The sequence below is a fragment of the Caloenas nicobarica genome, chromosome 5 (assembly GCF_036013445.1).
Source record: "Caloenas nicobarica isolate bCalNic1 chromosome 5, bCalNic1.hap1, whole genome shotgun sequence".
NCBI classification, from domain to species: Eukaryota; Metazoa; Chordata; class Aves; order Columbiformes; family Columbidae; genus Caloenas; species Caloenas nicobarica.
Window position 1 is genome coordinate 61,613,801 of NC_088249.1, and position 26,797 is coordinate 61,640,597.

The 26,797-nt window shown below is 40.3% G+C and overlaps 1 protein-coding gene across 2 annotated transcripts in view; it reads left to right on the forward strand.

Moving 5' to 3' along the window:
• Nucleotides 1-26,797, forward strand: part of MPPED2 (metallophosphoesterase domain containing 2) — a 105,776-nt gene that overhangs the window by 34,327 nt on the left and 44,652 nt on the right. For both annotated transcript variants that reach the window (XM_065636357.1, XM_065636358.1), the window contains exons 3-4: nucleotides 4,598-4,779; nucleotides 24,907-25,132. In XM_065636357.1, the coding sequence (XP_065492429.1) occupies nucleotides 4,598-4,779; nucleotides 24,907-25,132 (408 nt within the window). The remainder of the gene's footprint in view (nucleotides 1-4,597; nucleotides 4,780-24,906; nucleotides 25,133-26,797) is intronic.

A 26,797-nucleotide genomic window follows, 5' to 3' on the forward strand; every position in this document is an offset into this window, starting at 1 on the left:
TGCTGGTTTGAGCCGTAGGGTTTGGAGGGGGTGGAGGGATTTTTAGCATCTGTAAATGTTTTGTCAGGCATAGGTGCTGCATTCATCCGAGTGATTTATGCGACTTTAGGAACTGGAAATTCTTCCTGGCTTAATGCTTAAGATTTTTATTCCATCTTCATGGATGAATTGGTTTCTTGGGAATTGTCCTATGAGGGGGGATTTGTGGTCTGCATATCTCAAAACCCAGGAGAGTAGGGAAGTGGAAAGGCTGTGGGTTGAGCTCTGGAAGCACAGGCGTTCCTGGGGACCGGCTGACCCAGCCAGAGCCCTGAATTTTCAGCATTTGCACTCAACCCGTGCAGAATTATGCTTTGGAATCAAAACCTGTTTTCTTTCAGAAAAATGGTGCTTGTGTCTTTTCTAAATTTTCTTTGAAAACAAAATCCTGGTGTAATTCTGCCTGCAGCGAAGTCTCTTGGAGGACTGCACTGCCCTTGTCTCTCAGAGGTACTTTCGAACGCTGCTGATTTATAAGACATCGCTATGAGTAACTAGTATAAGCTTGGGCCAAAATACACAGCTAACCTGTGTGTTCATGGTATGATATCCAAAGTCAAGGCCTTTGCCTCCATGCACCTGAAAGGCCCCACATTTTCCTCCTCTGTGGGTTGCTGAATTCAGCCCTCCTACCTCGCTGTCAGAATCCCTTCAATAACTTCTGCATTGTTGATTGTTGTTTGATTATTTAATCTCAGCTTTTAAAACATAAAGCCGTGACAAAATTTGTGGTCTCATTAGTGAGACCTGAGCAAGGCAAATCAGAGCCTAATTTATGTTGCTGTTTGATTCGGCTGCAGCAACGTGAGAGGAACTGTGAATGTGAGATTTGTACTTGAGGGACTCTAAATGAGAACAACTGGTGGTAAGGGCAGTTTAGTAAAGCCAAGTAATACTCTCATAAACAAGGTCCTTATAGAAGTGGATGGAGATAACTTTGTCCCTTCTGATTCCTAAACCCTTGTCATAAATGCGTTAGATGTGACAGATCTTACATTATTGTCATGGTGTTGGAAAGCAGTCATTGCTCAACTGCCTGACGGGATTTCATTCTGGGTCTTACATAAACTTTTGAAAAAACGCCTCAGTGCCTTATTTTCTAAGGTGCAATATATCTTAGGAGAGATAAGTACCTGTTCACAGCTCTCTGGAAAGGAAGGTAGATGCCCAAAATAATTTGTTAACTAATTTGTCGTGATACTTGGCTATTTTGTTAGGTTGTTTTCCATTTCCTGATTACTATATTAATCCTAATGTATGAACGTTTAAATTACTCTGGAATAACATTTATTGCATCTTTCCCTGGGTATGCTTTTCCAAATGCAGCATTCAAATAATCCGTGAAGTGTTTCAGTCTGCCAGCTCAAGAGTATTGTATTGGTGGTGATGGGGAGTGTCAAAGTTGGCTGGTTGCGCTGTGTTTGGAGCACATGGTGCAGAATACATTGAATTTCTTAGGTACGCACTGATTCAGCAGAGACCGGTGGTGGGCAGGGTTGGAATAATTTTACCTCCTGAGGGTTGGAGGCTTTACTATTACAGAGCTTTTAGAACTGCCAGTGTGTAACGCCCAGATGCTGGGTGGTGAGGTGGGCAGACCGCAGCAGGACGGATGGCCGCGAGCGGCACGGCGCCAAAACCCGCGAAAGGGTCGCGCTTCACCTCCCGCGGCAGCTGATCTCGCGGGGTCAGAGGCCAATCCTCTCGTGATGTAGTGAAAAGGAAAAACCTTGAGTTGCTGTTTGCCATACTCTAGCTGTGGATGAAAAGAAAACTTGAGCCTTTAGGACTGGCAATAACACCGCTTCTATTAAGTTTCTGTCGAAGGCCTATTTTGAGCAAGATAAATTGATGGGCTGAACACAATAACCTTCAGTATCTCACTTTCAAATACTTAGTAGGCAAGTGCTACTGAAGAAGTGAAGAAATTAAGCTAAGATGTAGGAAAAAGGTTACTTGGCAACATCATAGTGTTTGTAAAAAGGAGAAAGGAGGGTCAGGAACTTAATGAATTTTTATTATAGACTTCTCTGTAAGTAAGTTATTGCATGAATAGAAAAATTCTAAAGCAGATTTTGGTGTCACACTTTTGATGGGGATTGCCTAAAGCAAACCAGGGTTTGTTTGGAGACAAACTGCAGAGAATATCCAAAGCTTAGCTGCTGTGTGTGAAAATTGGACTCCCCAGGTAGTGCTGGCCATGGCTCATGCAGAGACGTTCTGAACAAGGTATGTGGTACCAGTGTAAGCTGGTGTTCGTTTTTTGTGTTGTCTAGAGAGGAAATGTTAATTTGGAAACCCCAGTGTTTCCTGTGGGACATATTCCTAAGAAGTTTCAATTTATCTTCTGTAACTGGGAGGAAGACACAAAAGCACTGTGGCCTAACATTACGGTTCTGCCCAGCTTGCCAGTGTGATTTGAATGGTTAAGTGAGTTTTCCTCTGTAATAATAGCCTTATTACTTTCTTACCCTTGCAGAGAAGGAAAATCCATGGATTGCTGGCATGCAGATTTTTGCGGTGGTAGTAGTAACCAGTTGTATGGCTCAACTAATAGTACCTGGTGCTTTTGGTGGAATAGGAGGTGCAATACCAAAACCAATAATGTTATCTACCAAAATGTCCCTTCCCATCCTCTCCAGTCTGCAGTAAAATCTGGTTTTAAAGTAAAGACCATATTAAAGTAAACATCATCTTGTAGGGACTGAATTTTGCAAATTAATTCAGTGGACCATGGCAAACAAATGTGGTACATTACCTATGGTAAATACAGTTTGATTGGAAATACTTCGTTACGGTACCGAGGAAAACGCTGTCTAACAAATAATATATCTCCCCCGCCCCGCCCCTGTGCTAAAACTGTAGCTTTTAGTAAATATTCTACCAAATCTAAAAGACTCAGTAAAATCTTGCTCTATGTTCATGTGAATATATTTCCATTGGAGACCAGTACATATCCATGTAGAGTGTGATTTCTGGAACCACTATAAATTCCCCAGTGTGGGGAGCTGAATTGTTCCCTGGAGGATGATTTTCATCTTTCTTACCTATGTAGGGAGCCTAAGTTAAGACACTGGTAGAAGTTTACACACAGTTCAGTGTATAGTAAATACTAATTTAGTTTACTAAAAAATACAGTTCGTTAAACGAAGGCCTACTTTAAAAGTCTTTATTTTCTTAGGATTTTTGCTTTATTTTATATTACTGGTCTTAAACCCTCATAGTTGTAAGGAGATGTATGAAAAACAGGATAATAGTGATTTGTGCTAGTTACTTGTTTTTCTTTTCAGTATGGAGGGTAAAACTAATAAAACCTGTTTAATTTTCTTCTTTCTTTCAGGCACCGATTTTTGAATATCTACTGTTATGCAAGTTTTTCCCAATAAGTCTTAGAACAGCATCATTTTGGGTGCCTTGAAATACTTAGGGCTTGGTTTCAGTGCTCTGGTGATTTGAGATGTGAGGGAACCATTATTCTGACATAACTCCTACACACCTCATGTTTTCTAGCTGAAGCAAAGATCTAATCATGATCAAAGTGGCACATCAGTGGAATGGGCTGAAGTTTTGTAGAATTGGGATGGGGTTTTCTGTGGTGTTAATCCAGATGCTGTGCTATTAAAATGTTGAGCAAATCAAATTACAGTAACTCTGCAGAGAAATAATTCCTGTTACAAAGTAGGCAATTGATTGCCTTGTGTGTTTTAAGTTATTCTGTGACAAATCAGAAGTTCTAACCACTGAGTATGCATAAAGCGCTTCCCCTTTTACTTTTCTTTGTTCTGCTTAAATTAAAAAAACAAAAATGAAAACACCTCAAAACCAAACTTAGTGTGTCGTTGATAAGATCAAACTAACAAATGTAGCTTGCAAGTAATCAGTTGAACTACATTTTTTAACATCATTGGCTATAGAAAAAAATGTTTTATCTGTAGTTGCTTAGTGCTCTACCACATCAGTTCCTGACTTGATAGATTTTTGGGAAGATTTTGTACGAGAGCAAAACGTTGTCGTTAGGCTCAGTTTTGCAATTTCCAGGCTTCATCAAAGCGCTCTTGAATGTACCTCATTGTGTGTAAACAAATACTCCTGCTGGGATCTGTAGGTGTGCCTGTGCCCTTGAACAAAATAGATGCTAAGCTGCTCAGCTCAAGTGAGAGCGTGTTGCTGGGCCACCTGCGAGACCTGTTATTAATGGCCCATGTACCTGTTCATGTGAAAGCAGATGATGGAAAAAAATACATCTGAATTCAAAGTCTCTCAAATCTGTTTTTTCTGATGTTTAAGTTAACTTTGATATCATAAACTGGCCACATCTTGTGTATTTTTTTTAAAATCTTCCTTCCTTACCAGGTAAGTATTTAAGAAGCACTGTGGTCCTTTCTGGATTTTTGGCAGCGTTGCATTAGAGTCGTTTCTTTCAGCATGGTGTGTGTAAATGTGTGTGTGTGTGTGCGTGCACGCTTACGTAGAGATGAATCTGTGTTGATACCTGAAATAATAGACGTGAGGGTTTTAACCTTGTAACTGTTACGAGATCTTTATGTGTCTGCTTTAGGGTCGACCCTATCCCATATGACACTCCAAAACCAGCGGGCCACACGCGATTTGTCTGCGTCTCAGACACACACTCCAGAACAGATGGCATCCAGATGCCTTATGGGGACATCCTTCTCCACACGGGCGATTTCACCGAACTGGGACTGCCCTCAGAGGTTAAGAAGTTTAATGACTGGTTAGGTAAGGAATTACTGCGTTTTGGTGACCCCAATTAACCTCTCCTGTCCAAGTGTCAGTCACTGCCTCCTAATTCAATTAGAGCACTTGAAAATCCCCCCCTACCCTTGCTTCACTTGTCCTCATGTGATGTGCTGTTTCTAGCCTCAGTATGATTCTGTTAATTAAGACAAATGTAGAGACTTTGCTGTATTTCTGCATTATCTTGGGCGAATAGATCCTGTCATTCCACAGCAGGACTGTGTAGCCTTCTGTGTGCACTGGGGGGTGGTGGCACCTCATATGAACGCACACAGCGTCCTGTTTGTTGATGCTGAGGGGTTTTATGTCCACAACCAAAAGGATCACTCACATATTTTGGGTTTACCATAATTGAAAGCAGTGCTGAAAGCTACAACATATTTGGAAATGATGAAAGCCCTTCTTCCTGCAGTACAAGATGGCAAAATCAATACTATTTGGAAGAGGATAATTTTTTGGGGGTGGTATTCACATGATTGCCCGTTTGAGTTAGAGTACTGGCAATTTAACTTCGAGTGCAGGCACTCAACGCCTCTGTGGTAGAACACCTGCTGTATTCTGCTGTATTTGACAGCAGTGCCTTGATAGCGTGTTGCTACAGTTGAGGGCAATGAAATTGCAACAGCAGAAAACCAAAATGAAGGAGGGGTACTTGTGCAGGATGCTCGTGATATAAATGCCACTGGTAGGCTGGCCGTGTACTGCCAGGTCACCACTTGCACTAGAAATGCTCAGAGATGAGGGTGACTCGTGCAGGTGATCTTCGAGAAACGTTAGAATGAATTTACAGCATTATTTAAAAACCTTTGAAAGCAAGCTTTGTTCATCATGCTTTACATCCATCGCTGCTCTCTCCTGCCTGCTGTATGGTGGCCACATCTTTACATGCCTTTAATAGCATCATTTTATTCCATTGGAGTTCCTTGGCTGACCCTTCAAGAGATAAGTGAAGAACATTTGGATTTACAAAAGGATGTTTTAAATAGAAGAACTTCCAGACTCTGTCTTTTCGCCCTCCTTTGCATTTTCTCCATACTGTTGTTTTATCTTCCATCTGACCCCCTCTGATTTCCATAGCCCAGTTCTAAAGAATGTTTTTCCTTTTTATTGCTGCACATGTGGGACTTGGGCTTCCAGATACTGCCATATTACTATAATTTAGTTTTATTGTTCTTATTTCTAGGGAGCTGTACTAGATTTTATGGGCTCAAAACTCTCTCTAGGAATATAGTTGCAGGACTGGGAAGTAAGATATGGTATGAAAAGTAGGTGGGTATGTACACAGGTTGAGGGAAGAGACACTGTAGGATTCATCTTCCTCAACTTTTGTGTGTTCTTTGTGATAACCTGTAGATGCTGGTGTTGTGGAGGAGGAGCAGCAAGCATCAGAAGGGCAGTGTTGAGGCTGCACAGCTGCTCTGGGAGCGGGCGGTGTGGTCCTACCTACCTCAGTCCTGCTCTTCAACCAGGTTCAGTTCTTACCGGTGCCAGGCAGCTCCAGGAAAGGAATTGCTTTCTGGAGAGCGTAGACCTCCTAAGTCTACCCTGAATACACTCGTAAAAGCGGGGTCTGGTTGCTAAAGTTCCTCTTTGGACCTCGGATCATTTCACAAGTATTGTTTTGATACAGCCAGAGCCCATGCCCAGTGCTTGGCATTTGAAAACGCGAACTCTGTACTGCTGAAAGCCAAAGCAAATAAACTGCTATTGGATTTTCACCCTTTCACAGGGAATCTTACGGTATTGGCAGCCACTTGGCATTCCTTGTATTTAACAGGTGTTTCATGATGATATTTTATCGCATAGATCCTTGGTTTAATATTCTTGACAGAAGAATTATAACCCTTGGAATAGGTTTTGTTCCAGCCTCAATGATTTACCATGGGGCTTTCTTAGCATATATATAATTCTTGTAGGAGTCAGTATGGTGTTTATTTCAGAAAGCAGATTTTGTGTTCTTTGGCAGTCAGTGTCATTGAAACTGGAAGCTTTGACTGTGAGGACCTGCCGGCATTGGCCTCAGGCATTTATATTTCAGGTACAAAGAAAATGACTTTTTGTTATTGCATTTTATTTTTTTTTTTTTACATGCACAGAGACCACTTGCATTTTCATGTATATGACAATACCCGTTATTAGGTTTCTGCCATAAGGTGAGGCAGCAAATTGATTCCCCAGAGGAATCTTGTTGGTGAATACTTGCTCTAGTGCTGTCCTCTCCTCATCTGGAATCAAAATGCTGTGAAGTCAGGCGTGCCCTCTTGCCACTTTATTTCAGGCTCCTATCTGCAGTTGGGAGTAATCGTGCTTTACTATTTACTATGTATATTCTGAAGATTAATACCTTCAAGGCTGTGAGGTGATGGCATGTAATAGTTTAAAAAATATGTACCGATGGCAGGCAGGATCAAGCAGGATTCCTTTTTCTTCTGCCATATAGTAGGAGGCATCTTTTTTTCATCGTAGTTGGTAGGAACCTTGTTCCGAAGCAGTGCACTGAGAACTCCCATCCCATACAACATTGTCCTTATGGAAAGGGGTTTCATATCTTGTGTGTGCATGTTTTTCTCCACCGGCAGTCGTGCTGTAAAGCAGTAATGAAGATAAGGCACCTCTATCATTCATACCTTGAGGGAGAGAAGTGAGATCAAGGCCGGTTTTGTTCTACAGCTTATTTTACCTACCCTGTGGTAAAAAAAAACCAGGACATCATCTCCACTACGATTAGATAGTGGGATAACTAAGACACAATAACTGTCCATAATTTTCTTGGCAGTAAAAAGCCAAGGGACAAGTTAAAAAATGACTATTCTGAACACCTGCCTCACTTGTCCTTCGCTGGTTGTTACGTGTGCCAGAGTTATAGTTACACAGGACTGAAAGCACTTCCATCAGCCCTACAATTCCATATTTTATGGATCACACATCCCTTTGCAACTCTTCAGGCATCTCACCGGAGAAAAACGTTGAGAATTTTGACCATCCATTTCATTAACAATTATCCTTGTCTGTGCAGCCGCATCACGGAACATGCTTTCTACACCCTCATTCCTGCTCCTCCTGGCGCTCAGCCCTTCTGGCAACTTTTACTGATTCCTATGGTTTTTTTCCCTTTGGCTGATAAATTTTCATTATTGGTTTTGCCTGAAAGTTGTCTGGGCTCATACATTGAATAACCTCTGTGGTCACTTAGTGATTACATACACTGGCTGAGGTAATTTATTCGCTTTGTTTTGGTGTGAACATGTCCCTTGGGTCTTGTAACTGCTGTAATCACTTGACCTTAGCGACTGTTAAATGCTTTAAACACAGTTATTTTAAATTTATAATTGTTTTCATTAAAAATCTTTTATAGTAACTTAACTGACCTTGCAGTAAACACAGCATTATATGCTGAGGAAGAATTAAGACGTTATTCTAGCCCAATGTATCTCCTACTGAATGTTTCAACATACTGTTATTATCACTGTTCATATTTTTCTCATCCATTCTCCTTCAGTCATATATGGGAAATGAAATACAGCAATATCTAATTATAGGTCTGTCTTCATAGTGCAATATTTCCTTTCCTGCATGATGGGAAGTGATTGAATAACTCATAAGAGCTGAAGAGAAAGCAGAGATAAATTTGGGCAGATAGATCTTTAATGAGTGCCGATGTGTTTATTATACTCAATTAGTATGGGTTCTGATTGCGCATATTCTTACTTGTGTGAAAAATTTGCATCTGGTTTTGTAATTTTTGTCAAATAGCCAGTTTTGTTCTTTTGTGTCTAGTGGTTATCTCTTACTGTGTTATTTTTTTTTTCTTCTGTGTAATATTTCTAATATAAGGCATATTACTGGATGAGCTAGGCAAAATTCTGTAGTGATAGATACAAGTAAATCCAGGAGGTGAAATTACTGCTGGTTAATGTCTGTGGAGCTGAGAGTAGCATTTGGGTAGGTTTTTTCTGAGTCGTTCTGGAATTTAGTGACTTGACTGTTTCATGTTTTTTCTTTCATGCCTTGCTTTTGTTTTGAATGCATGTTTCTTTTAATTTCAGTGGGAAAATGACTTGAACTTTGTGAATGGTTTAGTGGCCAAACACATATGGGTTTGTACTGGAACAAGTATTTCTTTACCTGTAAAATATATATATATATCTCCTTGCCTTTAGTATAAACATTGTTGATAGAGCTGAAATAAAAAATTACCTTTTTTTTTTTTTTTTCTGTGGTGTAGTTCCTCTATCAAGTTACTTGTGAAAAGAACAATTATACTGTTCTGACATGGAGGTTTTCTCGTTACACCCTGCATATATGGATGTGGTCCTGAGAAATGTATTGTCAGTTCTTTTAAAGTTCATTTTTGTGTGAAAGTTTAGTTATTGAAAATAGCAGCTTCAGCTTGGAATTTCTGGCTGTTACATGGAATAGGTAACGAAATGGGAAGAGCACTGGAAATGTGGGGCTGCCCTCGGAGGTACGGACAGACACTTGGTTCCAGTCTACACTGAGATTTCTGCATTCATACTGTAGAAACTTGCAATTATATCCAAAACTGTAAGCCAGACACCTGCCAAAATAGTGTTTGATCTTGAAGATAGTATAATTTAGTCTGAAGGAAAAAAATGAACTGTAACAACATAGTATAATAGTAAGATCAAGCTCTTATCACTGTTTAAAAATTCAGGGTCACATTCCTCTTGTATCCTTTCTCTGTCTCTCTGGTCTGGCTCAGTTATTCCTTCATTTTATCTGGGCTCCATCTCCTTTCCAGGCATATTTCGTATTTCATTTAGGGTTTTATGTGAGTGTGCTCCTTTTGCTACTGTGCACTGAAAACAGTTCCATTGTGATGAAATATTTTTCTTGAGAACTTTGGCTCCTTAAAAGTGTTTCTGATGTGAAATATTTTAGCATCTGACATGACACTTTTTTTTAAATAAAAACAAACCAGTAAGCTCTAAATTTCTTCCAATTCAGATGGATATTAGCTCAAAGGATTCTGAACTAATTTAGAACGAGAAAGAAGCTTATGCATATTTTAAAGTAAAATTATGATAATAAAAACAAATCTCTTCCTGTTTTTATAAATGGATGTAGTTATGATTTGTGCTTTTACCATCTGGAGCATATTTTGAACCCTATATTGCTTTACTTCTTATAGCCAGAATGAATAATTGACTAAACAGAAAAAAACATTTTGATGAACAAAACTCTTAGCACTTGAAAAAAACAAAACAAAACAAAAACATTCATTGCAAGTGAAAGAAAATGCTGAGGTAGCTTTAATCCTGTAACGTCTGAGTTTTGCACAGCTGTTCCGGGTGAGAAAGAAGCAACTCCCTGGAAAGCCCATTAGTCTAATTTTGAAAACAGCTCTGTTTTCTGTCAGGAGCTGCTTTAGGCTTCAGACCCTGGAATGGGATACGCTGATTTTCACTAAGAGGTTGAGCTGGCTGCTGGACAGAGGTGACTTCTGGTGGTGTCGGAGTCCTGCTGTCCCTCTGTGACACCTTTAGGAGTTTTGGGTGATTTGCAGCATCCAGAGCACGTTGGCCACGTCCTTCAGAGATGCTCTGAACTGGAGAGCGATGGAGACCTGCAGGTGCACTGACAAGATTGTACAGACAGTTTTATTGTGTCTGCTTGTTAATACTAGTTGCTAATAGATGCTGAATGAATATTTTGAGTTTGGAACGTATTGATGCAATTTCTTGGAAAAAAAGCTCCACATTTAACATGGTGAAATCTAGAGGCATCTTCCAATATTTTGGTTTGGTGTGGGGTTGTTTTACTTATTTAGTTCTCTGGGATATGTATCTCACTCCATCTTTATGGTAATGAAGTTTTAATAAACTTCTTTCAAGTTTATTTAGATCTTATTGCAATATCACTACTTAAGAGTATTTCCTTTTGTTCTAACTAGAACTGTGTTTAATGTCACTATTAGATTTTCATTTGTACTTAGTTTTAAATTCCCATATGGCTTGACTAAATTAATCATCAGTGCTCAGCTTTTATTTGCATACAACTTTTTTAGTTACATTAATACTAATTTTAATTTTTTTTCTTCTCAGAGGAATACAAAAATAATTTGAATTTTGCATTTTTTTCGTATTTATAAAATAATGAGAAGGTAGAGCCATGTGGATTTTTGGCAATAAGCTGCATAATCATATTTTCCTGACGTAGCAATTTACAGTGAAATGTGAAAACAAAGGTGAAAAAAAAGTGCAAAATTCTACTTTTATGCTATGGTTTTTATAGCTGCTGCTTTGTATTTTTCCTCTGGTCTGAGTCATGGATGCTTTGTAGAAAAAAGAACCCTAGAAGTCTAACTTGTAAAATAGAAAAAATTGTATAGAAATGAGTGTCAAGATTGTGAGCATTAAATTTCCACTGACTGAAGTGGAACTTGTGCATGAGGAGCCGTGTAAGTTTATTCATACCTGATCTGTTGTTTCTTGTTTTATTCTTGTTATTCCCCGCAACTTTTCATAAAGAAATTTCACAAGAAGCTATCTTTTCTCTCTGATAATGGCATGCAGAAAAACTGAGGGTTTTTTTCTAAACTGTAGGCACTTACTAGAGATACACTGTAAAATTCTCTATACAAGTTGTGTACTACCTGCGATGATCAAACCAAACAATAAGGTGTTATTTGACAGCCTTAGAAAACTTGGCTCAGGTGAAATGTGCTTTCGAAGAGAATAATGTTCTGGATTGAGTGGCTCTTCATGTGTTTCAACCCAACGTATTCATTTGGTAATTTTCAATGAAAGAAGGGAGCCAGCAAGCACTGGAAAGTATTGCTCAATTCTTGGGCAGGACTTTCAATCACGGTAATTGCTCAGTCACTTCTTGGATCTGCTTCCCTGGACTGATGTTTTCTTAAACCGGGGGGGGATGATCAGGCTTCAAATAACAAACCATAACCAAAACAAATTTATAAAATACCCAAAATAATTCTTCCTTTCAATTCCCTCTTTCCCGCAAATCCACTTTAAAACAGAACAAAGATTTATGGTTGTTGTATTGATCAGGCATGAAACAAGCGATGCCAGCCAAATACAAAGTTTTACAGACGTTGTCATCAAATTCTTCTTCCAGCATTGCTGCTACAGCTGGCTATCATAATGTGGGAATGATTTCAGCGGAAAGTATGTATTTTTTGTACACCTGCAATTTATTTGCCACTTACAATTTAAATATTGTATCAAAAATACAAAGTGCAAAAATGCCTTTCTCCTAAGTTTCCACGTCATGCAAACCATATTAACACTATCGAATTGATAGAAGTTGTTTTTCTGTTAGAGTATTGCATTCCTGCTTAGAAAGAACAATGGTTCGGGATGGAGGAGTTGCTTTGAGCAGAGAGAGGTTGGGGCTGGGGGGAGAAGGCACTACAGATTTTAGTATAATGTGTAGTGTTCAAAGAAATTTTATTTCATCGTAAAGATTAGCAGGCTGTGTAATTCAATTTAAAGCTGGTTGGCAGTGTCCTGTCTATTACAAAGCTTTTTTTTTTTTTTTAATCACCAGTGGGGTTTTTTTATGTTGCATGCGACTACAGAACCTAGAGACAGCAGGAATGATCTTTGGTTTTGTGCTTCCCACCCCTTCATCTTTTCAGTTCTGCATGTTAGGAAATGTGTGAGATTACCATAAGCTGAGCTACAAAACGGCATCTCAGTGAAATGCCATCCTGCATTTTTTTTTTTTTTGACTTGTATAAAATGAGTTTTTTTATATCCAAACAGCCACTGAGAGTGAAGATCTGCTAAAAACATTAGGCTGGAGGGGTTGAATCAAGCTTAAAACTCAACCGTTAGCATTTATTCACCCTGTTGCGGACGTTACTATGCTGTAGAAAAGCAACGTGCAGCAATTTATGTTAATGCAAGGCTCGCAGACCTTTATCTTACAGTAATTGCCTATACTAGGGGGTTAATAAATGTTCCAAGAATTACTGACTTAATTTTTTGTTAAAGAAAAATAGATTGTTGTTTCTTGCTGGCTATAAGCAGCCTGCATGGCTTGTTCATTAACCCTCTTGCCGCAGTGGGCTGAAGCTGAGTATTTCAGCGCAGACGCATCCTGTGTGCGTTTTGTGTATCTGGAACGATGAGTTTTGGCACAAAAGGGCTGTGAAAGAAAGACTCGTGCAACTCCACCTCTCCCATCCACCTCCATCATGCCTGGTAGAAGAACCTGAAATCTTTATTGACTGCATTTGGGGAGTATATTGATTTCAGAGGATGGGTGTTATATTCGTGAGCAATCTGGTACCGCTGGTGGGGAAAAAAAGAAGAGAAGGCCTTTTCCCTGAGCTAAAGGAATTTGTGTTTTCAGTGTGAATAATGGTGCTTGCTCCGTGGTGTGGTTGCAAGACCCACAGGCAGCGTCTTCTCGTGGTGGCCGTGGCGCAAGGCCGGGTCCCATGGTGCCAGGCCGCTCTCAAGGTTTGGCTCACGTGTGGGACGGTTCAAGGAGGCCCTTCCACAGCTTTGGGAACTGAGTTTCTCAGGACTTGAGGCTGTGTGGAGGCTCAGGTCGCTTCAGTGCCTCGTTTCTGGAAGGAGTCCAGCGGCGGGCTATGAAGATGATTTGGGGCCTACAGCACCTTTCATATGAGGACAGACTGAGAGAGCGGGGTCTGTTCAGCCTGGAAAAGAGAAGCTGAGAGGGGATCTCCTCAATGTTTATAAATATCTGAAGGGTGGGTGTCAAGAGGATGGGACCAGACTCCTTTCAGTTGTGCCCGACAATAGGATGGGGGCAACGGGCACAGACTGAAACGTAGGAGATTCCATCTGAATATGAGGAGAAACTTCTTTACTCTGGGGGTGCCAAAGCCCTGGAACAGGCTGCCCAGAGAGGTTGTGGAGCCTCCTGCTCTGGAGACATTCAAACCCGCCTGGACACCTTCCTGTGTGATCTGCTCTGGTGAACCTGCTTTAGCAGGTGGGTTGGACTGGATGGTCTCCAGAGGTCCCTTCCAACCCCAACCACTCTGTGATTCTGTGATTCCCTGAGCTGGTCTGGTCTCTCTTTTCTCATCCTGCCCCACTGCTGTGAGGTGATGGTTACCAAACCCTCACTTACTATTGATGGTACATTTAGTAGAGAAGGAACAAAGCAGCACCAGAGGACAGCAATCTAAGGAGAGAGGCAAAAAAAATGCAAAGCCAACACAGAAGAGAACAAAATAACATCAAACTGGGGAAGAGATGGAGCCTACGAAGAAGAAGGAGAGAAATGAGAGCACAGGGATGTAAAGTAGTGGAGATGCACAGGGCTTTCCAGAGCTTCATTTCTTCCCAAGTTAATAAAATTAAGAAATGAGAGCTCAGGAACACTCTGTACTTTAAATTTCCTGTAACTGTTGATAAGTGAACCTTAAAGACCTCAGAATTATGTACGTCTTTTCTAACGAACCAGAATCTTTAATATTACAGGCCAGGCTGGTATCAGAGGGCAGTAGCTACTCTTCTCCTGAATGTTGCCATTAACTTTTTTTTTTATGTGACCAGCCACAGAAACATGGAGAGTTTTAGTTTAGACCAGCTGCAAATGGCAAAAAATTACCCACATTTCCTTACTTTTATCTGAGCCACTCTCTCTCAGACGTTACTCTTAAGGCTTCTCACTCCCTAAGCAGCATTTGGCTTTGCCTTCACTTCTGAGAGATGAGCAGAACGGCTGCAAAGCAACCGTGAGGTTTCCTGCATTTTTTGTGCAGAAGGTTTCTCCTGAGCCTTGTGGGGAAGATGTTCGTTCCTTCTGCTTTCCTCTGTCCCTGCCGCAAGCTTTGGTGGTTGCTGGGAATAAAATAATTTACTTGGAGTCATACTCATGGTTCTGAGAGTAAAGGTCCCGGACTAGCATCCCCTCATAAAATCCCGTGTGAAGTAATTCCCGGACTAGCGCTGTGAGGAAAGCCATTCGCCATTTCCAGTCTCCTGGCTGTAAATGATAATCCTGTGCCATTAGCTGGAGTATGAGAGCGGGGAGGGATTGCCCGGGTACCGACGGCTGAGGGGCTGCCCGGCCGAGGGGTTGCCCTGGTGCCACCATCGTCCCCGGGACAGAGGGAAGGAAGATCCGTGGCTCTGGTGACTCTGGAAATCTGCCTTAAAATGGGTCCCTGCATTTCTGTGAGTTACTGGAGAGGATGTGCATGTGGTTATAGTGGAAGCAATATAGCCATTCATAAACAAATGCTTCTGTGAAGCCAGCTGTGAAAACAATGGTGCTTGCCTTTGGGGTGAAAGGGCAAAACCTTAGCAGAAAGGAGTATAAATAAGAAATAAATTGTTACCTTTGTATAAGTGACTGAAATAGCTGTTCTCTTACTGCTTTGTCTTAATGACTAGCTCTGATTAACTATAGTTGTTGCTTTATTCAGCAAAACTTAAGGTCTGCATATCATACCTTTTTATGGCAGGTTTTTCATTACTTTTTTCCTTTTTTTTTTAAGTCAGGAAATGATGGCTAAAACGGGTAAATCAAGAGACCTTACTCTGCAGAAAGCACACCGATGAAAAATTGCAAATGCTTCATGCCCCAACAGTTAATGATTGCGTTTAATTACAGAGAAATATTTATTCATGTACCAGAATCCTCGGTGTGCTTCTGCACACAAAAGGAAACTACAGATGCTGCATCATACAGATTTTGCAGCACCTTGTGAAAATGTTACTGTACATTCAAATGCACACATACAAATACCAGAAGTCTCACATATCCATTGAACTTGATTTAAAAACATTTCAGTACCTTGGTAGGTGAGGTGCTTACTATTGTCCATATTATAGAACAGAGATGGCTGCAGCAGAGTGCTTGTAGTAACCAGGGTAGGAAAGATAAGAGTTTCACCTGAATTCCATCACAAATACTCAGACTCTTTATATTGCAGAATGGAGTTTACATTACATATACTGTTTTTCATTTGTGTGTTCTGTCCTCCTTGCTCTGGAAGGCCAGTTAAGAGGTATTTCAGCACTTAGGTTTGCCCACTGAAATTCAAAGAGCAGCGCCCTGGATTTTTAAAAAACTTCAGTCTGAGCTGTGTGTCCTGAGGTCCTGGGATGATGTAACATAAATCATTTGGTAATTGAAGTTCTGCAAAGCCACAAGAGAGGAGGTGGCAAGAAATAGTATCGGGGTGAGATGTGGAACTCAGAAATCACTGGCACCAATTTCTATCGTTACTGCTCTAGACCTTTATCGGGCTTAAAGTTTCATTCTCTCTGGTTTTTTTTAGTATTTGGGCTTACTATATATGCTTAAACTTACACACAAGGTATCTGAGGCTACGTGCCATTCTGCTCAGGCAATTCTAGATCGCAAGGAAAAGAAACCTGCATAAGAGGAATTCAGTTCTTTGTAATAACATGATAGAGCTGAACTGGTTCGATTGTCTCAGTTAGTAGCTAAGAAACCTTTCTGTGGGCTGGGTTATTAAATGGAATTTCCGTACATGGCTCAGGAGATTCCTGGTATCCAAGTTGATCTTGAAAGACTATACTGGAATGTTTAGGTTTATTTAGAATAATGAATTTAAATGTGAGATTCAGAAAATAATACCAGAGGTTCATAAAGGCCTGCCTGAGTATTTTTAGCTGACTGTAATTTCTGTTTATGTTCTCTGTGTACTTCAGTTTTTATTCTCTCTAAAAATTTCAGGACAGGACCATGAAAGTAGTTCTGAAATATAGTACATAGTGCTGTCAGATGAATATCGGGCTGCATCTAGAAGTGGAGTTCAGTTCAGGTTTTAGATTTCTCCTCTTCCAACTTTGAAAAGGACGAAATAATTCCCAACAAACATCAGCATCGCCATCCAAAAGTATGTTTAAAAACACCTTTGAATATCAAAGTTGCTTCCTATACTTATATGTTTACAAGTAAAACCACAAAAGGTGATCACAAGGTGAAATTTCAAAAGCAGCTCATTGCTTTAGCACACTGGAGAGTGTTACATTCTCAGAGTTATTAAAAAGCCGATGTCCTGCTTTTAGATGGCAGTCCATGCTTTTAAAATCTTTGGGATATTTTTAAAAAATTATTTCTACTTTTTCCTTTCAGTTTTATTTTCTTTGTGATTATTCTTGCTGTCCCTACTTATTACTTTTTCCCTTATCATTATAGGAATTTATCCATGTTACCTTAGTACTGGTAGTTAGTTAAGTCTGAGCCCCAGTATATTTTGTAGCTCACCAACAATGTACTCAAAAATTATGGTTTTGAAAGGAAGGATTTCAGTTCCATGTATAAAAATTGAGAAGTTACGTGAAATACACTGTATTATAGGAAGAACATTAATGGTTATCAGAAGCTTCTTGTTTATGTATGTAAGACTTTTCATTTTATAAGAAACACTCTGATCACTTTCCTGGGGTAGAATAAAAATGAGGCATTTAGAGGGATTTTTTTCAGAAATAGTGACCAGACTTTACCAGGCTGTGAGGTAAAGGGAGGCATCTGCCTCCTGTTTTCTGCATTTCTAAGCCTCAAAGACTTTCGTTTAAAAATGAGAAAACAAATAATGGGAACAAGTTCAGAGAGGAGGGAAACAGGAGAATGGTTTTGGTGGTTAGATATGTTTCCTGGTGGATTGATTTATTTATCTTAAGGTAGGTAGATATTGGAAGTATCCAGGCAGAGGTGTGTTTTTTCAGTCCTGTGGACAGACAGAAAAGAAGTTCTCACGTAATGGTCCCTGGCAATAAGGCAGAAAAACTTGGGGCAGAATCTAGATCTGAGTCCTGCGTTTGTAATTCTCATTTTCTTCAGTAAGTTTTCATTCAGTAGGTGGTACAGAATTGACATCCAGCCTTGTTCCTCTTTTAAATAAAGAATTTGCTTTGTCTGGAAAATCTTGTCCTTAGCATTCGCTGGCCTTTTGCAGTGTGAAAATATATGTACGTGAAAATACCAAGACGTTGTCTCTGATAATTATGATTAGCTTAATTACTTTCTGTGTAATTGTTTCTCAGGATGACCTTCTTTTTGATGGCTTTTATTCGTTTATTGTGGAAAAAAAGACTTAATTGGAATTGTAAATTACAGAGACAAAGGGCATGTTATGGGAAGGAGGTCCAGATCTGTTTGTGTCAGACCGTGACTGTTGGTTTTTATATTCTTAAGATTCATAGCGAAAAATCATTTAAATTGATACAGTATGTGCGTGCACAAGGTAATATCAACAACCAATATATTATTTCAAAATCTGGTGAGTTTCTTTATAGAGGATTAGGTTATATAGTGGAAGGACTCCGAAAAGAAAATAGAATTGTGTATTGATGCCTTTAGAAATATTATTTGAGGGCAATAAAATGTTCCCTGAAATTCCCTCCTGAGTGGAGAAAATGGAGTTTGTTTGCAGTAATTGCATTTTCTAGCGTTTGCTTTCGCACTTTCCAATATGAGTTAAGCCAATTGGAACCTATGATTTCGTTTTGCTTATTGGCAAAAGTACCATGTAAATTGATCTGTGATGCATTTATAGAGAATGCTTTGAAAATTTTGAAATGGAGATGGTTTTTTCTTATTAGATTTAGATAGTATTAGGGTTCATTTCTATATTTTAGCCTAATGTAATAGTAACCAAAAATGTTCTTTTTCAATTTAGTCTTAATCAAGTTCCAGGAGAACATTTCTACTTAGCCCCACTGGCACTGCGAAGGCAGAGTTTATGTTCCGATTCTCAGCCCTGGTATTCAGAATTCAAGATCAGAGTCATTTGAAACCACACCGAGCTGAAATCGATCTAAAACTTGTCAGCCCTGGTACATTAAGATCTTGATCACAAGAGAAAATGTAAAATTCTGTTGGACAAAATACAGCATATTTCTATGTATTTGCAGTAGACGTGCACGATAGACCTTAAACTATGGGGGCCTAGATGCAAATCTCATTATAAGTGTAAGTATAGAGTAATTCTGTTTAGAGGAACACCCTTCACCTCTGCCAGACAAAAGATGTTCTTGCCTGAAAACCTTAGATGTTTTCCCAAGTGAGTACTATTTCACTTAAAGAATCTCTTTGAGAGCATGCACATCGCACCGGTGCAGCTGTGTCAGTTCTTCATCTATTGCTCTGCTATGGGGAAGGAACTACCGTTTCTGCGAGAAACATTTTTAAAAATGAAGGGGAAAAAATAAGGCTATCGTGATTTGCAGGGAGGCTGTTGTTTTCAGAATTTTTCTGAATTTAAAGGGAAACTTCATAGCTGTCAGCTTTTTAAAATTAGGTGATTTTTTTTTTTCTTGAAAGCTCCATCTTTTAGGTTAAGTAATTACAAGCCTGAAAAGAAAGCCTTTCCAGTGACTAACAAGCAGAGAAAAACGTGCTGCATCTGTTTAAAATTCCATAATTTTAAAGTCAATTTGGGGGGGACTTTTTCCACCTAAAGTTGGCAGTGCTGTGAGCTGCAAAATCTGGAGGCTTTGTTTGATTTGAGGTTAGACTAAACAAAAACCTCGCATTCTATCTGTTTCAAAACAAATAAATGTTATGTATTAATTCGTAAAACTTTAGTGAAGCTCTCTGTGTTTCAAGAAAAAAATGTTAACAGTAGCCCAGTGAAACTCAAAACACCTTTGAGATCAAAACCCAACATATATAATGCCAGAATAATGCCGAGGAAGACATGGAACACCGAAGTGAAACCAAAGACGGTCGTTCATGTTGTGCTACTTTTTCTTTTTCTTTTGACGGAGAGGAGAAGGATATTAATCACAAACAGTTACATTAGAATAATGTTATGGATGAGACATAAATACATAAAAGCAAGGACTTGTTACCAGTGTCAGAGCATCGTTAAATCAGTCCCATAATTAACTAGGTTCTGCTGTACACGGTTCGTGCTGCACTTGGCGATGTTGCGGCCCAGTTTTGCGCCAAATTCACCATATTTACCTGTGAGAGAGAGAGAAGGAGCGGCAATACTCGGTGATTCTGCAGGACCAGACGCTCCTGGGTGCCCACAGAGGTTCAGTAGCTCCTGTGCCTGTGGTCACTGGCGAGGACCGTGTCTGCTGCCGTACCTTGTCACCACATAGCCGGATGACAGCTGCCGAGGCCAGATTCCCTCGATACTTCCTTGCTTTCATGGGTTTATGGCTCACCCTTGGCGTTATTGTAACGTAGTTTTTTGTGTTTAATGTTTCTTAGACTTGGTTTTCCATTGCCAGCATGGAAGAAATCCTAATGCATGAGTTTCAGAGGAGAAGGTAGCAGTCTGAACCTGCTGTGTGGCTCGATCCGCAAGTGTGAGTATTAACGCTAGAGCTGTCAGGCCTTGTGAAAATTAATGAAGCCTGACGGTTACAGAGTGAAAGGTCAGAGGCAGAGCTTGCACTTACCTAACATTGCTGTTTTGTTGTGTCTAACAGCGTTTTCAACAAAGAGGAGCTTTAATGTACAAGCTTTAGATTTATCACAGGAATTCAAGGGTCTCAGCCTTTGCTTCTCCCTGTGCTGTGGTCTCATGTTTTCTTTGCATAAAGGCAAAACAGTTAAACTTTCATTCATCTACTCCTCTTGCTGTGTTGCCCATGTGTGTTTTGCTTCTATTTTTCCTCCTACAAAATTTTCTTTTGGAGGGAAAAAAAAAAAGGCGGCATTTGAACTGACAATAGTTTAAAAAGCTGGTGGAATACTTTTCATCAAGAAGATTTTGAGAGATACTGTGCTTCAGTTCTTTGTACTTCTTTAGAAGCATGTTCTGGTTTTGTGCATGTTCTGTCTTTTATTTGCCCACTTTTTTTGTTTTTAATTCTTTCTTTCTGTAGATTCACAGAGAGGTAAAATGCATAGAAATTCATGGGTTATGTTTTCAGCTAGTATGTTGGTTGATATTAATTTTAGGTATTGCATTTGAGGACATTATGTGGAGGCTGTTTGATTAAAACAGCAAGGATACTTTTCACAGTCAGCTGGTCGGTCTCATCCTAGAAAAGATGTTTGTTTTTCCTTCCTAGTTTTGGATCTCAGTACCTGCAGAGAAGTCCAGTTTATCGTTTGAAAGCTTGAGTCTATATAGCTGTACTTACACAGTCTAATTCATTTGTCGCTGCCGAAGGAGAAATCAGAGCCTTTGAGATACTCTTTCTTCTAAAAAGCCAAAAGCAGCCTGCATGTTTTGCGATTGTGCCGTAAATGCTGGGAGGAGAGAGTGAGCATGGCCCTGAGGTGCAGTGGGCTTTCCATGAAAAACCTCTGTGGAGTGTTTGTACAGAGCTGCTCACCAGGACCAGGGTCTGCTGCTCAATTACTGCCTGTCAGTGGGCAACTGACAGCAACTTGTGCTGCTGTGGGGACTGGAAGTCCACAGGAATTACACAAAATCTGCTGTTCAGGTGTGTATCTCTGGACGTGTACGCAGTTGGTTATAGGCGAATGCTCCATGAGCAGTTTTGCACGTTTGAGGCGTATATGGTATACCATAAATTGGAGATGATTCACTTGCACAGGCATCTTGCTTCTACAGATTTCCTTTTTGAAGGGACTATGATTTGTACTTCAAGGTTTCTTAGCCCGTTTCTCAACGTACGGCCACAGGATCTATGAGACTATGAAATGGGCATGAAAACACTTCGCATTTCCTGGAAGTCTTGTGTGAATAGTTAATGCATGCATATGCGTATTCAGAGCTTCACATTAAAAGCGCTTGCATAGTGTTTGTTTGTAAATACAGGTTTCTACCACTATATAGACAGATAGTGTCACATTATTTCTTATTCCCCTACTTCCCTGTGAGCTTTGTAGGTAACAGTAGTCAAAAAATAATGTGATTTTCTGTTTTTATGGGGACTCAGCAGTTAACATTCACTGCCAGTCAGACTCCTTTTCGTGTCTGGCAGCTCTACAGAACTCGGGTTGTGTGACTAAATTGTATTCGTATGAAGCATGCCATTAAAATGAGAACGGTTGTTCCACAGATTAAGGACTCCTAGGATCAAGTACTTAAGGTGAACTTAAAAAAGCACTGGAACACCTACTTATATAGGTTAAAAAAAACCCAACGCTTCCCCCCCTCGTCCTGTGTAATAGGTGTATTAAAAGTGTTGTTCAGCTGACACTTTAAAGTGATGTGTTTGCAGCCAGCAACAACACAACAGTGCATCGGAGGCAACACTGCACCAACCGAGACTCTCTGATTCCCTTCCGTAAGTTCACAGAGTCATAGAATCGTTTCGGTTGGAATAGACCCTCAGGATCATGGAGTCCAACCATAATCTAACACTAAACCGTGTCCCTAAGAACCTCATCTAAACACCTTTTAAACCCCTCCAGGGATGGTGACTCCACCACTTCCATGGGCAGCCTGTTCCAATGCCTGACAAGCCTTTCCGTGAAGAATTTTTTCTGAATATCCAACCTAAACCTCCCCTGGTGCAACTTGAGGCCATTTCCCTTTGTCCTGTCAGTTGCTACCTGGGAGAAGAGACCAACCCCCTCCGTGCTCCAACCTCCTTTCAGGCAGTTGCAGACAGCGATCAGGTCTCCCCTCAGCTCCTGTTCTCCAGGCTGAGCAGCCCCAGCTCCCTCAGCCGCTCCTCATCACACTTGTGCTCCAGACCCCTCACCAGCTTCGTCGCCTCCTCTGCACTCTCTCAAGTATTTCAAGTTGATTCATCAACTGGAGAGCCAAGGAGCAATCAGTAAGAGTTGCTCACCCTTTGACAATCCCGTATGGCGGGTGTGGAAACCTGATGGCGAGTGGAAACTTAACGGTAGACCAGCCTGAATGAGGTGACGCTGCCATTAGGTGCTGCCGTGCCGCACATGCTAGAACTGCAATCCCAGCTGGAATCAAAGGTTAATAGATATCACTAATCCGTTTTTCTCAGTCCCTTTGGCATCCAGTACACCTGGAACCGACTGCCCCGGGGTGGAAATGCAACCCTGCCATCTGCCATGGGCTGGTCCAGACTGCGCTGGAACAGGGTGAAGCTGCAGAACATCTGTAATACGTTGATGACATCATCGTGTGGGGCGACACCGATTTTTCAAATCTATCAAAATACGTGGGAGAAAGTATAAAACCTGAACATTTATCCAGTAAGATGAGAAGTTCTCTCTGCTAAGACTGGCAAATGTTGATAACTTGGCAGAAACCTGAATTTAACTTCTCCATCCTACTTCTCTGAGAATTTAATCACATCTAGCTTGTTTTGGGGGATTGATAGTTATGACAAGTGTATCAAATTTCATGCCAGTGGTATCTTTTATGGTTCCTGAGAGAGGAGAAAATAGCAATTTTACCTTATGCCCAGGAGTCACAGAGAGCAGGAATTGGAGGTACCTGCCACATTGAGTTTTTAAATAAAAATGAATTGTAGAGCAGCATGTAGCAGAGATGGAGAAGGGGAGGGAAGAGGGAAAGGAGTGAGGCATAAACTGTAGAGGAACATTTATTGCATTCCCCCAGCTTTTAATCTAATGCAGCACTGTGGAGAGTTATGAATATGTATGATCTGCACTTTGTTCAGATGTGAAGTGTCTATGGAGATGTCTGCTTGGTTTTTTTCAGGGGATTTATAGCTTTTTGTTTTTCTATCCAGAATTAACTAATTTTGCAAAGATGATGTTCATATACATATCTTGTGTAATTCCTGTTTCCTTGCTGTAAATATTAAAAAGCAGAGGGTTTTGACTGGTTCCCTGTAAGTCTTATTTAGGCAAAAGTTAATCTTGTTGTAAATATTTACAGCTTTACTTTGAAACTTTTTTTAAAAAAATACCACAAACCCAAACAGTTTTGAAAGTTGAAAGGCAAGTTTTGAATTAGCGAAACCACATCTATTTAGGAGAACTGTATTCACAAGAAATATATAGCATCTGGTTCTATGTTCCTTGGGACAGATGTTGGGGGTACCAGATCTGGAAGATGGACCCATAGATTTCCACATACATTTTGCTGCCTTTATGGGGGAACAGGGGAAAACAACCACAAAAACCGACCAACCAAAAACACCCACACAGCAAAAACAACCTTTTCTAAATGATTATTAGGAATAAACACCAAAGCGAATGATTTGGTATAAGACTAGGGAATCAGGCTTATGGTGAAGATGGTAGAAATTAGCTTTGATGCAAAGTCACGTGTGATTTTTTGACAAGTCACAGTGGGCCAGATTTTGTAAAAGAACCTATCTCCTGTGAAGACAACACGGTATGTGACCATGTTTTTAAGAGGGCTCAGCACCCAGTACATTTAATGCGTATTTGGAAGATCTGGCATTCATTTGTACCAAGTGCTTGAAAAATCTGTCCCTGAACTGCAAAAATCTGGCTCCGTGGGCCTGATCCATGTCTTGTTCCAAACAAGGCGAATAGTTGCTCTGAACTGGGATGATCCGGCCTATGATGGTTGTCTCTGACCCTCGCGGTAAATGAATTAACCACGCTGCCTTTTTCCTGCCTTCTGTCTTATTTGCCTGAGTTTCACGTGTACTTCTTACAGAAATGAGATACTGCCATAAATGGAATAATAATGATAAAGCGAAAGTCCACTGCGAGTAAATTGGAGCTTTGGAGAATAGGCTAGATCTGGAATAAATGCCACTTGAATGCAAATTAATCCAAATAATGGCATAATTTAAAAATAACCAGCAGCACCAGCAGCCTAATTCTGTACCCCAGGCGCGGTACCCTCACGACATAGTTGTGTACTGGGGTGTGTGACGCCCTCCCTGCAGGTTTCTCCTGTGGATTAGGACTGGGGCTGCTGACTGTGACCCAGTCCTGTCAAGGAACTGGTAGGACTCAGCGTCACATCTTCTGCTGATCTAAATCAAGGTGTCGTCAGCTGAAAGCAGGGGAGCAGTGGTGTTTTATGCCACCTTTGGAGCTGCTTTGGTGCCTACCGGCTTGTTTTGTTTAACTCTGCAGTGAACGCTTTTAATTTTTTTGTTTATTATTGCTTCGCGTGACGCTGCTTTACATTTTAACACAGTTTCATTCAGTGGAAGAGAAGCAGTATTAATAACTTTTGCTCACAGATCTCGGGTGTTTCATTCTGTCGCTGCTAGCTGTCTACTTATTGTGCCGGCAATGCTGGTGTGGGAGGAAAATGTGCTAATTAAGTCCTCTTTTTTGTTATTTCAGGAAACCTACCGTATGAATATAAAATAGTGATTGCTGGGAATCATGAACTGACATTTGATAAGGAATTCATGGCAGACCTTGTTAAACAAGATTACTACCGCTTTCCCTCTGTGTCCAAATTGAAACCAGAGGACTTTGACAATGTTCAGTCACTCCTGACAAATAGTATTTACTTGCAAGATTCAGAGGTAACAGTTAAAGGATTCCGAATATACGGTGCCCCGTGGTAAGTCTCCATTTAAACTTTCTTTGCTATGTATTACTTGAACCACGACAGGAATCATTCCTGTTGCAAGTGCATGAAGCTGCTTTGTTGCATCGCCCTGCAGAACAGTATCACACTAAGCTGTAAACCACTCGGAAACAATTGCCACCTTTTTTCTGTGGATAAATAGGTTATATTTAGCCACGTGTGTGAAATAAGAGAAAAAGAATTGTAATAATGGAGGAGTCAATATCCAGTCTGTGCTCGTGGGTTAACTGCAGTGGCATCTTAGTATGTATTGGGGAAAGAAGCTCCGTTATATGGTATGTTTAGGTAATTATGTCTGCTGTGCTAATAGATTAGCATGGTAGCATTTAACACTCACACAGCACAAGGTTCAACGCAGCAGGTGCTTTAAGCGTTGTTTCTGATCAGTTCTAGGCATTGTTTTCTTTTGCTTGTAAAGTTGTGATAATGAAATTTCAAGCCAGTTTTGGTCTCATTCCACCCTCTATGCGAAGTACATGCAGGAAAAATTGCTGTCGAGTTTTGTACTAAGGAGAGTCTTCCTTGTTTTTTCTACATGTTGTTTAATTGTGATGGGTGATAGCTCTGGAGTCTTGGGTAGCACTTGTTTTAAATTCTCCTGCTAACAACAGCCACAGTCCTTTCAGGCTCTACCAGAAACCTGAACTTCAGTGACGGTGATAATCATTACACTACTTGGCATTCTCAATTGTCAGCTGAAGTACTCAGATGCTAATTTATGCATACCTATAAGAAGGGTTTATTACAAGCTTATAACTCATATTTTTGATGTCAAGCTTGCTTTAAAGGTGAAAGTAGGAGAGGAAGAGGGAATGACAGGGATTGAACCAAAGAATGGGGCAAACCTGTACAGATATTAGAAATTTTCTTCTTCTATTAACTGCGGGCCTTGGTGATTCATACAACACCACAAAAAATGATGCTTCTAAAAGTGCCTTTTTTTTTTTTTGTCAGATTGTGTACATTAGTGCTGGCTGGAAAACTGCGATCTAGCTCTGCGTCTCACATTCTTGACTTAAGCTACTGAGGTTTTTTTAATTTAAGTCATAGCCTTTAGCTAGTAGTTTAAATCAACCTGACGTTGCTTACCTAAAAAACCAACCAACCAAAGAAAAAAAATCCACCACCTCTAAATCCTGCAGTATCAGCTAATTGGGAGAGATAGTCTTAATTCAGGTTAGGAATCACCTGTTAAAGACATTTCAGAGGATTTTTTAAATTTGTTTTTGCTTTGCTTTGTTTTTTAATTAGTACTAGCAGCACATGACACCCAGAAGACTGGGCACACTTGGGTAGCGTAAGGTGGATTTGAGACTTGCTGCAAGTGAGCAGCTGTGCGAACTGGAAGGTTTGCTACTAAGGTTAAGATTGCATTCAGCTTCTTTCATACGTACATCTCAGACTCAGAGGGCTTGTATTCTGCAGGCATCCAATGACCGCAAAGCGGAGGCATCTTTTCAGATTTATTTGGGGCAGATTTACCTGGACTCTTTATTACAGAGCTACTGGGGAGATCCAGAGAACACAGAGTGAAAGTCTAGGGGAGAGAGAGCTTGGTATTCTGAAATGGAGAATTGTGTCATATGCCTTTACGTTTACGTTTATATGTAATGGCAAAATGTAGTGATCTTTTTTTCC